General features: G+C 36.8%; 1 protein-coding gene and 1 long non-coding RNA gene across 3 annotated transcripts in view; one reads left to right on the forward strand and one right to left on the reverse strand.

Moving 5' to 3' along the window:
- Positions 1-774: 774 nt before the first annotated feature.
- Positions 775-15584, forward strand: part of LOC123864791 (heparan-sulfate 6-O-sulfotransferase 2) — a 131494-nt gene continuing 116684 nt past the window's right edge. For both annotated transcript variants that reach the window (XM_045905470.1, XM_045905471.1), the window contains exon 1: positions 775-1436. In XM_045905470.1, coding sequence (XP_045761426.1) covers positions 1248-1436 — 189 coding nt within the window. In that variant the 5' untranslated portion in view covers positions 775-1247. The remainder of the gene's footprint in view (positions 1437-15584) is intronic.
- On the reverse strand, positions 4217-9417 carry LOC123864838. The gene is made up of 3 exons (XR_006795848.1): positions 9408-9417; positions 9240-9246; positions 4217-4352 (listed from the first exon to the last, which is right to left on the reverse strand). It is a non-coding gene; the product is annotated as an uncharacterized LOC123864838 (long non-coding RNA).

Raw genomic sequence — 15584 nt, forward strand, 5'->3', positions numbered from 1 at the left:
ATTTTCAAAAAAAAATCCCCCTACGAAAATCAAACATTTTTGATAAGTTTTGCAATTACAATTTACAGTGGCAGTTGCTTGGCGTGTAATGAAACGTTAGTTGCTGATTATCGTCTGTGGTTTTTTCTACACAGTTTTCCCACTTTTTGGCATTTCTCCCTATTTTAGGGCGAAACAATATTAGGGGTATTTTTTTACGTTGACAGGGATTTAGGGTAAAATCGAACTTGATATGGTAGCCCCAACATTTTGTCTTTTTTTTATAGTTAGTTTAATAAAGAGGAGCTGAAATGCCTATTAAAATAGCACATTTTTTATTAGTATTGAAAACGGAAGCAAATGATAACCAAACCTTTTGTGTCATAATATCAAATAAGTGAAAATACTATGTTGAATAGTACACATCTATATTAATATTATACATGCGAAAGAGTGTTTGTTTGTCTCTCCTTCACGTCATCCTAACTAAGCAACTGATTGACTTGATTTTGGCATAGAGATAATTGAAAGGACGGAGAGTAACATAGGCTTGGTATTTTTTTCATCCCGGAAAATCAAAGAGTTCCCACAGGAGTTTTAATAACTTAAATCTACGCGGATGAAGTTGCGGGCTTCAGCTAGTGAAAATATAATTGTTATGCACTGAATCAGAGTATTTCAAATTTGTTTTGAGGTAATTTAAATTGAATTCCGTAAAAAATAGGGCAAAACCAAAATCATAAGTAAAAACACTGGTTTGAAGCTTCAAAGTTTGAAGTTCAAACTTGACGTTGACGTATGTCAAGAAATTCAACTAAATGCCTTCAACTTGATCCTGTAATTTACAAAATATTTTGAAAAAAATTGTCTTCGAGTTCGAATCTTAGTGCTGTTAGTTTTAAGTGTAGGTAACTGAATAGTGAATTCAATATGCATCCGAAATTAAAAAGACTCAGTGGACAAGTGTTACATAAAGGGCTAAAAGCAGGCAATGTTTATTCTTCGGTGTTCTGTCATTCACACACTCCTCATGTAGGTACAGGCTGATGTCTCGCATTTTAGTGCTGGCGTCGATGCTGGAACGACGCTGCTCGCGGACATCAACAAAACAATGTTATCGAACTCGTATCACTATCAGTTAATCAAAGGACGATAATAATAACATGAGTTCGTACCGGACTTCTTAAATTTTCAATAAATAATGCGTACGAAACGCAACAGACCGATGTTGTGAGTGATTTGCTATGATATATTTTTAAAAATGAGACATGCATCCGACCGAAATGCAAAAAAGTGTATCAGTGCAAGTAGATAGTGATTTTGCCCTTTTACTGCCCAGTGGTGCATATGAAATTAAAAAGATGGAGCCAAGATCCAAACTTCGTAAAGTGATATTGTTCTGTTTACTACTTTCACTGTTTGGAATGGTGGCGTTTGGATATTTCTGTCCCGATCAGGTAACATTCTATTTCTTTTTAAGTACATACAATTACATACTTATTTTTTTTCAATGTTAGAAATATTTTCTTATCTGTACAATGCAATGCAGTAGTTAATTAGCGCTTAATTATGCATGTGACTTCATCCACATGGATTTAGCTTTTTTAAAAATCCTTGCATGTGTAGAAAATGTCAAACTTAGTACCTACATTATAGACACCTATATCTAATTACTAACTACAAAATCATAGGCCAAAGATTAAGAAAAATATTATCATTTCAACCTATCAATGACTCGCTACTGACCATGGGTTTCCACTCTGAATGAAAAGAATTTGGCCGTAGTTTACCTTGCTGTCCTCATGCAATCAAGTGATATCCTGTATATTAAATTTAAAACACATAATTTAATAAATTGGAGGTGTATGCCCGGGATCAAACCCTGGACCCCCATAGGAGGATGACATCTCAACCATAAGGCTATCACTGCTTCATAATATTGTACATTGTAAGATTTCACAAAATTATCCATTCAAACATTCATTGTCACTGAAGCAGCTTTACAAATGAAATGAAATTTTCTTTCTGTGACTTTGAAATATTTTTTTTTATATTATTATGCTATTTATTACATCCAGTTAAGAGTTACTTAAACAAGAACAAAATACAAACACTTATTTTAAAGTTTTGTCTGTTTGTTAACCTAGAGTTAGACTAATCAGGTAGAAAATGTATGGGGTGATTGAGAGTATTTTATATTCAGGAAATATCTAAATACACACAGAAAGAGATGTGGGCAAATGCTAGTTAGAAATAAATAGAAAGTTATTACTTCAGTGCCTAAAATAAAAAGCACCTAAGCAGCAAGCAAGAAATTAAAATTGAAGACTATAGTGTATATGAAAAATACAAATATGGTATGAATTAAAATCTTATTATGGTAAATACACTTAATTGCTTCATTATTATCATCGTCAACTCATCACCAGCCCACTATTGGCCACTGATTTCCTCTCAGACTAAGGAGGGGTTGGGCCATAGTTGACCATGTCCACAATGGCCAAATGCAGCATATTTTTGAGAGCATTATGGAGAACTATCAGGCATGTGGTTTCCTCACGAAGTTTTCCTTCACCGTTAAAACAAGTGATATTTAATTTAAATAATTGATTAAATTGTAATAAGTAATTACTGAACTAGCATGGCTATATAACTTTAACTGCATCTTTTGTAAGCCATACATAAGTGGCAAAATGTGAAAGAGACTATCTGTTAATGCACCATCATTTATTGTTAATAACACTTGGCAAAATGAATTTAAATAATTTCATTTAATTTCATATAAAATAATTATATTGAATAAAATGCGTGTTTAAAGAAAATTGTAAAAACAAAAAACTGGCAGGCAATGAGCTTGAATGAGCGGGTTTATTTAACAGTTCGACTCCGTCATAGCGTCGACGACTCCACTAATTAAAGAGGGTGGCAGCCATGCAAGTCCTTTTCATTTGTTTTTACGTACATACCAACCAACAGGCTGCAAAAAGGGCCGCTCGCGACCCTTTAAGCAGCTTAGGCTGTGCTTTCACATAAGACGCGTGTACATTTGCGGTAGTGGGCTTTGACCGGTAATTTTTAATGAGATTCGCAATATGCACGCGTTGGTTTTCATTTAATACCGTCTCATATTATTTTAATACGTATGAGTTCTTTTAAGCTGCCCTGCTAGTACTGTCGCTTAGATGTTTATTTAAACTAAATATTACGTACTTAATCACATACCTATAACATGTTCGCAAATTTTAAAATATCTATCTAATACTACTTAATTCATTTTTTATATTTTCCTTTAGAAATTAATCTATTTTATGTTAAAAAATTGAAAAATTTGTCCTTTACGCCTTGTGACATCATTGATCGCCTTCCGTACAGCGTGACGGTAGTAATTAATTATAGGTATTAAAAATAAATAAAAATCACGATTTATTCTCTTTTCTCGCCCCATAAACTACCGCTATACAAAACATCACATCATTTTATTATTACAGTTCAAGACCCTATCGACATCTCTCGTCGCGTGTTGAGTTGGTATTAGCTAGTAATTAGTTACTTGCTAGAAAGTAGAAACACATTACGAACATCCAACACCACACCGCAATCCGCATCGGGTGTGATTACATTTTCCGGGATAAAGAATAGCCACGTCGCTGCAAATCGCAAATATAGCGAAATAATAAAAATAGATATAGCGAAATCGTAAATATATCGATAGCAAATCGCTGCGATGGAAGCTATCTCTGTACCGAACGTCAAAATCGGTTAATCGGTGGGCTATGAAAAAGTAGCAGACAGGAAAATTTTCGCATTTATAATGTTAGTATGGATTTTAACGCTTCTCAACTTACTCTAGTAGGTATTATTGCACTGAAGACTTACCAATTAATGTACTGATAATAATACCTAAATTCTTTTGATAATGGCGTAAAGAAGTCTGAAGAGTAAATCTATTCAGTTACAAAGTAACTACAATGAATTTGTAAGCAACAGCAATACAGTAACTGAGTGTGTAAATACTTTGGAAACATTCTCAAAGTGAATGCGAATTCAATATGTATCGCGAGTGCATCTCAACGAGACGATTTTAAAATGCACATATGAAATTCGCGACCGTTTACGTTGCTATAATATTCAATTTCAAAGGGAGATTTTCTCACTGACTTCTTAGTGAAATATACGCGACAACTTTAAAGTTTTTATAAGTATGTACTTAATAAGTAAGTACCTACCTCTAAGACGCCATCTCCACGAGCGAGGGACCTTATTATTGTCCGCGATAGTATCGTCCTGTGTAGATTGGCCTATTAAGAGTTGTATCGAATTTGGTGGCACGGCGAGACTATCGTCGCGATTCTCTCCGTCCGTGGAGATGGCGCCTAAAAGAGATCAAAGCCATCTGCCGTGTTACTATCTGTCTACATTGTGTTCATGTTTAAGCAATTAAAATTCACTTGCTTTAACGGTGAGGAAACCTGCATGCCTGAGAGTTCTCCATATTATGTTCTCAAATGTGTGTGAAACTAATTTGCACTTGGCCAGCGTGGTGGATTAAGGCCAAAACCCTTCAAAAAAAGCAGGCTCGTGCTAAATGGTGGGTCGGTGATGGATTGATGATGATTGTGTTTATTGGTAGCTTTGCAGACGAAATATACTTAAGTACTTACTCTGAAGAGTGAATTAATTTAATGCTGAACTTCCGGGCGCAATGTTGAGCTGTCCCAGATTTTGATTTCTCGGCTGAGTCAATTTGGAAATTTCTTATTTCCAAATTGGTTTTTTATTCTTATCTGAATCCCACTTAAAACATGACATTTAGAACATAATAGGCTTTCAAATAAAACAGTCTAAGTGCGAAAGCGATCGTATCGAAATCCAATAAAAAAATCGTCGCATCATTTTAAAAGCTTTGTTGTCCCTTTGGAATGGGAATAGGATCACCCGTATATGGGCACTGGCCGTGCAAGTTCCATATTGGATTGTTTCGAACATGGCGCTGGCCATTAGCAATCGACATCGCGCCTCTGTAGTCTGTGGTCTCTGTATAGTGCGTGCTCGAGGTGCGCGCGAAATAAGTAGTCCAGTCTGAAGTTGCAACATGGCCATGACAGTTCACGACAGTTGGGGAACTTGTAACAAATTGACACAGCGTCAAATGTTCCTACATTTGAAACTAGCTGTATCCTATGAATCGACTATTTTTCTTTGATTTCACGTCCCCATAGCCTAATATTTGATATATCGTCGATTCAGAATCAAACCGAGAGCTCCCTCACTCTAGTTCAGTCTTGACATGGTGGTTTGCGCAGGTCATAGAGGATTAAAATACACAAGCCCGGCTGAGGTCTGTCCTCGTACAATGCGCAGCTTAGCGCCCACTAAGTACATAAACACCACACGAGTAGTGATAGCCTAGTGGTTAAGACGTCTGCCATCTATTCCGGAGGTCTGGGGTTCAATTCCGGCTCGCATCTCTGTCTACCGTTTATGTGCATTAGTTTATGTGCGTTTTAGTGGTTTTAAGCAATTAAATACTTAAATAAATATATATATCACTTGTTTGAACTGTGAGGGAAAACATCGTGATGAAAACTGCATTCCTGAGAGTTCGCCATAATGTTCTAAAAGGTGTGTGAAGTCTGCCAAGTGGGCCAGTGTGGCAGACTGGCCATACCCGTCTTTAAGAGGAGTCCCGTGCACAGTAGTGGGCCGGCGATGGCTTGATCATGATGATACGCCCCATTGGTTGAAAACCATAACTCGATAGGCCGGCACTTGTCTTTATTGTTATTGATAAAAACTAAAAATCAGCTTTATTTACTTTGGCAAAATGGCGGCAAGCCCAGGCGCGCCCAAGTGTGGAACGTGTCCTCCATGTTTTGTTATCAGCAGATATACCAATTTCAACGTCAAGACATGTCGAAGTACTCAAAGCTAAGTTTATGAAGTTATCAAGATGACTCCAGTTCACTCTGTTTTATTGAGCCCTCTTAAAAACACCACCACAACCGGATTCAGCTTCATCCATTTAGTTTTTACTCCCACAAGACTTTATTTCTTGGAGTTTGTTTGGGTATCTCTTGGCACTAGTTACGTATTAATTGCCAAACACCCAAACCTAAACCCTCCCGTTATAGTCTGGTATTTAAAACTTTACACCCTGTAATATGGGAATTGGATACAACCCCGAAATAGTTCGTACTTAGTCCTAGAAGACTTTCGTTTGTCGCGCAATTTTCTTACAATGGTGTCATGACAACATATCTAGGTACGTACCCGAATGTTACAGTTTCCAATTCAATTGCAACATTTTATCTTATTGACCGTTGCTTACGTAATTCGCTAAGACCTAGAGTCTAGGTCAAAGTAATGTATCACATTTGTTCCAAATAAGGATTTATAATTAAAGATTAAGGGCTGGTGCATACCTACAAAGTGGAGTAAAGTCGAGTGGCGCAGTTTTTTTGATAGCAATGCAGGCTCAATATTGTTTTTCACCAACCATATTAGTAAGCAGCAATATGAAAATAAAACACGAAGTAGACTCAAAAGGCGCGCATGGCGCAGCGCGCCCTCTCCGCTAATACCTTTCATGAGCCCTAAATCATAGAGCTTAGTTTGAGTTGTTATCGATGAATATGCTGCACTTCAGTTTCACTCCACTTTGCAGGTCCGTGTTGCGCTTTAGATATGGAATAGAGAAATAAAATATTGTATTATATCATTCCGATACATCTATGTATTACCCAACTTATCGTGTTCTATATCTCAAGTAGAGTAATTAATCAAAAGAGCCTGACATTTCGCAACCAAATTCATCTGGAAACTCAGGCGCAAACGAGTCGCTTGACCCGAGTTGGCGACTCGAATTACCACTTCCAAGTTCCCCTTTTGGTCACACGCTTGATATTCAGTCGAGACAAAGAATTAAATAGCAATTGCGCGTTGTGTTAGCTAAAGGTCGAAACACACGATACGCGACGCGACGGTATCACATCGCAGCGGCAGCGTTTCCAAACTCCATTATCTGTCTTCTCATTTGTTCACTCTTGGCAGAGTGGTCGTTCGTGGAATTATGTGTTCTCTTTCAATGCGGCTTTTGCGATATCCCTCCAGTGACTTATATTGGCGGCATAACGTGCACAGTCGGAGACAAAGGTATTTTTGGATTAAGTCCGTCTACCTAGTTAGAGAACGACCACGTATAGACATGTAACCACCACCCGGTACACCACGACGTGACGGATGGTACGTCTCTTCCTTGCCGAAGAACTTCGGATTCCTAATTGTAAAGTTTTAGATAAAAAGAGGCTCTAGCGGAGCCTAGAGCCTAGTCACATCCCTTGCATCGGTGTCTAGAATCTAGACAATATGGGAGGGATGTGTCTGCGCATAATTTCTGTCCTTTCATACTACATGGGGAACTAGAAGTTTACTTTCGTTTCTACTAATCGCGCAAGTGAAATCACAGCACAGGTTTTTAAGGCTAGAGCTATTTTTTCGTGGCGTCAATTCTACGAGTATGTCACGTGTTTCATCCTTCGTCATTTGAATATTACTCAAAATTTCAAAAACCCCCGACGAAAAAACCTCTATAAGAAAACTAGAAAAGAGCTGATAACTTTCAAACGGCTGAACCGATTTTCTTCGATGTGAAGAACACTCTCGATCATGCCACCTTTCAAACAAAAAAAAACTAAATTAAAATCGATACATTCGTTTAGGAGCTACGATACCACAGACCGATACACAGATACATAGATACACACGTCAAACTTATAACACTCCTCTTTTTGGGTCGGGGGTTAAAAATTACAAATCGTAGTTACACGCGTCCAGTATGGCTAGTATAAGATTTCACAGTTTTTAAAATACTAAACTCGAAAACGAGTTTTTTCATACATCTACAGCCAGCGACACAGGCGGAAACATTACGAACTAAAGTTGATCGAGCAAATGCGAGTATATCTTTTACTTTACCATACCAAATACCACATTAATACGTCACCATCGAGAATGGCAGCCGTTTTCGTCGACACGAATACCAATACCACATCAATACCAGCAAATCCGAACCACGAGTTCATCGTTTGACACCAATTTGACACGCTAAAACTAGTAAATGACGTCATTTTCGCGTAAGTTTACGAGTCGGTGGTCGAATTGTAACTCACCAAAAAATACTCAGTGAGAGAAGCTTGAGAGCAGTGATAAATAAACAAAATGATGAAATTTTATAAGTCCCTGGGCCTTAATTTGCCCACGGGAGGCGAGGAGAATGATCAAGCAGACTGTGAAAGCTAACCGTCGTGGTTGTGTAACTAAATTTGACTCAGCGGCGTTATTTGTGATGTACATAGTGCATCCGTCAAAGAAAGGTTCTAACATAGTCCAAACCACCAGCAAGTTGAAGTGGCAATGAACAATCCATGCCTGTCGTATTGGGCGGAGATTGGGTACAAGCACAGCGTACCTCAGGAACCTACCTAAGTGTAGTGTGGGATACCGTGTCATTGACTGGCGATATTACAGAGTACCTTACGTTAAGTGACTGGATGAGGGCACAGGAAGCCTCAAGGCTGGGTGTGGTGAACCTCTTTGAAAAACCCTACATTTAGAAGTACCTACCTAGACCGTAGACTGAAATGATAAAAGTGCATCTCGAACGATCCATTTTGTGCAGCGATAGCCATCGGCTCGCAGAATGCATTTAGTAATGCTAAATGATAAATGCTAATGGTAGAATAATTGTAATGTTAGAAGATCGACCACAAAGAGTACCTACCATATCACCCTCACCATTGAGGCTAAGTTAAGAAAGTCTATGCACAATAGGTAGGTACGCTACCTACCTATATCTACATAATATTATTCTAAGCCTTATAGTAGGTACATAATACGTGTGACTCCAAGTATAAGCAGGTAGGTACTTAGGTGTTACTCTGTTTTTTCAATTCCTGAGTGATAGATTCATTAGTACTTGTCTCTTTATCAGAATATTTAGTTCTATTCTATTTAAATTTCTTCATTGCAGCTGTTTTTACCATCATTTACTTACCTGGAACATTTTGCCATGATTGGATTCACTTATAGAAAGTAGGTACTACCTATCATAATATCTGATAAATAAAATTAATCTATTAAAATTCCACCAGAATAGTTACCTAGGTAGGTACTTGTGCAAAGCCATAGTGAGTTGGCTTGTTGCACAGCTGGGTCACGGTAATATTATCTAGTTGTTTAAAAGTATTCACCTAGGTAGGTACCTAAACACTCAGTACATGTTCTTCAAACTTATTACCTCACAGAGGTGAAGTAGGTAGGTATACTTATACAATTGCAAACAGTACCTGTAACACCTACCATTCCTTGCATCCATTGATGATGGAGCCACGCCAGCTTGCATCCACTCAGACAAGCAAGTACCTACCTACCTAACATGGCATAAGCGTAGCATAAGTTAGTGAAATGTTGTGTTAAATGAACCTCCCTATGTAATTTTATGTAGCTTATATTAAATATTTTCTGAATCAATTTTTTTTTTCAGGTTGCAGATCACCAGTATTATTACCAGATTATGATGCCTGCCTCCCTGATCCCAAGTACCTACCTAACTCAATTCAAGACTAACCCGAGGTCATCAATCTTGTAGAATACCTATACATATATTAAGAACTGTTTATGATGTAGGTGCTTAAATACATCTTATGTAATTTAATTGTACAGGTGTATGGTACCTACTTATTTATGCACCTAGATACTTTTAGATACCTAATACCTAGGTATCTAAAAGTATCTAGGTATTAATATTATTTCAGGTGTGAGGTATAGATCTTTAAGTAATAGTCATTAAATCTTTATTGTTTTAATTTGTTTTATTTCATTTTAAAAATAAAAGTTCTTAGGGTTTAGATAAGTAACCATTTGCATAGTTAAAAGGTATCCTGGAATTTGCCTGCCTGGATAGCCTGAAATCTATGTTCAAAACTAAATTAAAGCGACAGGTTTCAATGCTATTCCTTTTGTAATGCTCCCTAAGCCCTAAGGACAGCACTAGATTTAGAACCTGTCATTCTAGTTTAAAGATTGCGTCTCACCCCAAGTCCCAACTGCTTGTGAAAGTCTCATCTAAATTGGTTCTGTCAATTCAAAGATTAGCACACCAAATTGATTACTTATAGCTTAACGATTACTACAGTAACATACAGACTTAAATTTTGTTTATTTGTATGGCTCAATATTTTGAAACATGCCGCCTCGATAGGACGTAAGTGGGGGTGGGATGGGCAAGAGGGAGAGGAGGGTAAGTCAATCCCTCTCCTTCCCAGATGGATTATTTTATTGAATTTTTTAATTTTGATAAAATTGATATTGGTAAAACTTTTACCCTCGATAGGGTGAGGAGAAAAGGGGAAGAGGGTAAGTCATTCAAGAAGTGGTTATAAAAAAATAACAATGAAGACTGGCATGCCTGCCACAGCTCTCTAACCTAACCAATAACTCATTCAGTATATCAAATCTTTGAAATGAGCAACCGTCGAGTTTCTTGCTGGTTCTAGCTATAAAAAACAATTTATTTAATTTTAAATTTTTATATTATTACAAAATTATACAGGAGTGTTACTGCACTGACAGCTTATGGGAGCTTATTCTGTAGAGTGTAGTCTTAATGCAGGAACACCACAATGCAGTCTTCTAGCAAAGTGGATTAGGCACTAATCCACAGGCTTTCAAGCTCAGGTTTCACTGAAAAAGGAATTATTGATCTTTAATTTTCTAAATTGCTAATTAGACAATTAGGTAATATTCTTCTTATTTTACTATTTATCTACTAAGATAGATAGTAGTCTTAGTGTTATTTATAATATTTAATAACTACATGATGCCCTTTTAAGTTTTAAAAATCCAGTGCTAACTCTTTGATTTCCAGGATACCTAGCCTATGTAGTCCAGTATGACACCAAATACTCCATACCAAATAAATGATAATAATGACAACTTAATTTGCACGGATTTATCCCATAGGAACTGTTTTATTTTCTGTAATAAAACATCAGCAATGTCCATCTCCGCGAAGAAGATCCGCCATACAAGAACTTTGTACCTTTCGTCAAAATTGATTGAACAGGTGGGCTGTAAAAAGCTAGCAGACAGACAAACAGATACACTTTATTCTGACATACAGCTTAAACTTAATGTCCTGATTCTGCATATTTGTAAGTTACTAAGCATAAACATTTAAAAATTTATAACAGCCCTGACAAGTGAAGGTTACAAGTAACTAGAAAAGAGCTAATAAGTTTCAATTGGCTGAATATAACTAGTTATTTAAGTAGGTACAAAATAATAATGAAGTTATGATTTCACTATAGGTGGCTAGATACTCTTGAAACCTGACCACTTGCTTGCCTAATTCAAATCAAGGTATGTAGATAGTTATATCTCTAGTCTTTTCTAGTTACTGTAACCTTTACTTGTCGGGGGTGTTATAAATTTTTAATTTACACTTGTGATTTCTCTATAGGTTGGGTCACTACTCACTTCCCTTATCCAAAACAAGAGATTGGTATGTAGATAGTTATATGTACCTATTAAGTACATACTAATCTAGTTACTAAGTGCTATTATTCTAAAAAAAACCTATGTAGACGTGATATCAAGAGAGTAAACGTACATATAAAGCTGACATACGATATTATTACTCATTGCATTTTATTTAAATAGTGCCTACACACCTAAATACAATATATATTATAATCACTAGTTCTTGAATAACTATTTAAATGAATGAACTTCTGTATATTAAAATCCTTTCATTCAGTTTGCTTTTATTTATTTTCACTTTAACAGACAACAGAACGGTAACTTTTTTTAATCTGACGAAAATTTGGCTTTGGATACCAGTGTTTTAGTGATTTCAGAGTGAATATAGATGAATTACCATAGACAAACATACCATAGAGTGTGGCGGTGGGTGTCGCTTGACTGTCACTGTCACGCTGTTAATCATCTGTCAATAGCGTCAAAAAACGAAATAATATATGCCAAATTAGACAAAATGGCAGCGTATATCTGTCCCACTTTTTTGTGAATGTGTAAGTGAGACAAAAGTTGGACCTACGTTTCCACATGTTAGTATCGTCGTTCTGTCGAAAACGGACAGTTGGACTAGCTCGTACTGTGAAATAATACGTTAACCTTGGCAGTCGGGAGTAGTCGATACTATTAACCATGTATGCGGTGTTCAATGTTGTACTAACGGTACAGATGGCATGCCATGCAGCCGTCATCGTAGTGTTTGTTACAGGCTTTAGCTAAAGGTTTCATCCTCTTTTGGTACGAATGGCTCGTGTATTTGTTTCGTCCGTGAGCTCGTATTCCGGATTGCGTAGCGCATTATAATAGGCAGGATACCACCTGGTCTGTAGTCCACCCACGGAACGTTGCTCCAACAAACACCTCTCTAATTTAAAGGCCAAAGATTAAACTGAAGTATTATTAATACCTCGGCAATTTGGAGCCCATCAACTCACTATTCTTGGGTGGTAAGGTTTAAATGTCATTGATTAGATAAAAATAAACTCCGTAAGGAGCTGACCTTTTCGCTTGGATAACTTGTTGTTTGTTTAATCTCTTTTGGTGATAAATATACCTTGATATTATTGTCTTATTGCAGCTTTTCGGATTTATTGTTGACGTTAAACTATAAACTCAAGTTTTTTACTTAGAGCAGATAGTTAACTACTTATTTGACTTATGTTTCTTATTTTGTTTTAGGCTACAAACTCCGAGCAATTTACTATCGTTTTTGATATTCAATATTCAAACTATAATCTATAATATTAACTAAAGTTGCAACTATTCCATTTCAATTAAATTGCGTGTTAAAAGCAAAAATAGGTAGGCACATAAACTTTACAAGCTACGAGTACTATTAAAAATATATATAACTAGTTTTGGTTTGCTCTATTTGATCACGGTAGAGATTAATATTAGTGCTATTTTTTGAATTCAATAAAATTTGAACCTTTCCGTGAGGTGTTAAAACTAATTGTGTGTGTTACACAAGCGCAGGCTATCGCCTGTGTTTCAATAAAGGTCCCTTGAATGGGTTCCTCTCACGCAACCATTACATTTGTTTTGTACATCGACGTTGTTAATCTTGTTATGTTGGGTTACATTGGATTAAGTACTTGGATTTTATCTTATTAACCATCAAGGTTTGTTTCATTATATTTTGAACAATCTTATTAAATCTACTTACCTACTTAAGTTTAAGTATTTATTTAAAGCGTCCTTGAGAAATTGAGAAATAACTACTTAAGTAAGAGTTTTCTAGCTAATATAAAAAGTAGAAACTCACTAGCTCTGACAGTCTTTCTTCACTTTTTCAATATCTTACTTGTGTCCCTTTTTTAAACAACAATAATCAACTGCATGATTGCATTAAGTGTAAAAGGCTTACGTAAATATCCTTATTTGCTACTACTTTCAATTTCGCCTAAAATCTTAGTAAAAGGCAAAACTAAATCCTTTGCCACGCAAGTTACATCACTGCAGCTGCGTTGCAGAAGTTTGTCATAATAATGTACCTGTGTGTGTGTGTGTGTGTAAAATTTTGGTTTATTAGTCACTGGCTTTTCTAGTGAACTACTTACTTTAACCTATTTTGACTTCTTTTTTTTTTATTTTTTTTTGACCTATTTTGATTTATTTTTCTTTAAAATTGCGAAAATATATTCTTAAATTGCGAGCAAACGAGTATGCGTTACCGTCGCGTCGTCGTCCATGAACACTGGTGCTGTAAGTGTTCATTACTTCTGGAGGTATCGCCAATGCGTTGCCGGCTTTTCAGCAATTTGCTGATCTACCCCTTGAATAGCCTCATCTTAAAATCTAGTTGGAACACCGCCGAAGAGAATTGGTTCCATTTATTTGCACAATTTGCAATTTCGACAAACATCACTTCGTTTGCAGTTTTGTTTGACAGCTTCCTTAGGCGCCATCTCCACGGACGAAAGAATTGCGGCGATAGTCTTGCCGTACCACCTTTGATACAATTCTTATAGACCTATTATAATATAGACTCCACAGGGCGAAATGGGGATGATGCCTATGTCAAAAATAAATTATTTCTTAGTAATTATTAAATAGAGTGTCTTCCAAGATTCGGAAAATCCACATTCGATGCTAGTTTTAAGTTTGCTAATCATTTTAAATTATCGATTTAAACAGAAAAAAGTACGTCAAATTACACCAAATGTTATGACGTCACATCTGTGAATTTCATACAAGCTCCCTTACTAAGCGAGTGTTTTGACGTTTAATAAAAAGTCGTTGATTTGATTAGTAGTCATCATCCCTATTATCGCGGCGATAGTTGGATCGAATCTTGTCACACGGCGAGCCTACCGCCGCGATACTCGTCCGTGGAGATGACGCCTCAGATATTCATTTTGCTACCGCAGTTACATATGCTCAAAGCTCAGTGGCTTTGTTGCTAACTGTAGGAGTTCGTCATAATGTTCGTGTAAAACTTTTGCCACATTCGCTTTTATGTAGTCACCACAAACGTGAACATTCAGGCCGTGCAGTGGTTTTGTTGGATATACAATTTCATAATTTTCGCGATGCTGGTTATTATACTCAAATGTAATTGGAGAAGTTTGAAGCTTATGTTTACTTAGCTATTGTGTTTCACGATTCGCAAAATTCATAGAATAGGTATGGTTAGTCAGCGGCCGCGGCTGGCGCCGGGTTATATTTCTCCACATAATATTGGCATTGAGGCATCAATGCATCAATGGTGGTAATCTGATACAAAAGCCCGCATGATAGATGCGCTGATCAATCTTACTCAGACAACTTTTACATACCTACTTACTTACCTACTTATAACGATTTCACATGTGAGTAGTGTATTTTAGTCTAATAACAAGTCTTGAGTTAAACGTACACATACATTAGTTTTATTTATGTCCTTTGTAACATAGGGACCTATGAAGGCATTTAGTAAACAAGTGTAAACTAAAAGTTTATAACACCTTCGACAAGTGAAGGTTACAGTAACTAGAAAAGATCTGATAACTTTCAAACGGCTGAACCGATTTTCTTGGACTATAGCTAAGAACACTCGATCAAGCCACTTTTCAAACAAAAAAAAAAATTGGTTATCTGTAAAGTCGGTTTACTGACGATAGTTGAACGTGACAACAAAGGCCGATTGTGCTTCTTTGTCGCTCGTTCCGCGCTCTCGCTTGCACTTCAAGCCTTACATGGAACGCCTCAGAGCGAGGTAACGCCGCATGAGTCATGTTTTTTCGTGCGTGCAGCCGGCTCTATCGAATTATAAGACGTTGTCACGTCAAAAACTAAATTAAAATCGATTCATTAGTTTAGGAGCTACGATGCCACAGACAGATACACAGGTACACTAATTTAAGGGGGTTAAAAAGCAAGCATGTTGAGGAAGTTATTCACACAATTTACGAGGAAGGACTCTATTTCTAGTGCAGATGTCTTAGATAAAGCTCGCGTCCGTCCGCCGATGGGACAGTAATAGGCTATTGTCGTGATAGGACCAAAATAAACGGCGTCGGGAATTGTTCTCA

Source organism: Maniola jurtina, chromosome 4, assembly GCF_905333055.1.
Source record: "Maniola jurtina chromosome 4, ilManJurt1.1, whole genome shotgun sequence".
In the NCBI taxonomy this organism is placed as follows: Eukaryota; Metazoa; Arthropoda; class Insecta; order Lepidoptera; family Nymphalidae; genus Maniola; species Maniola jurtina.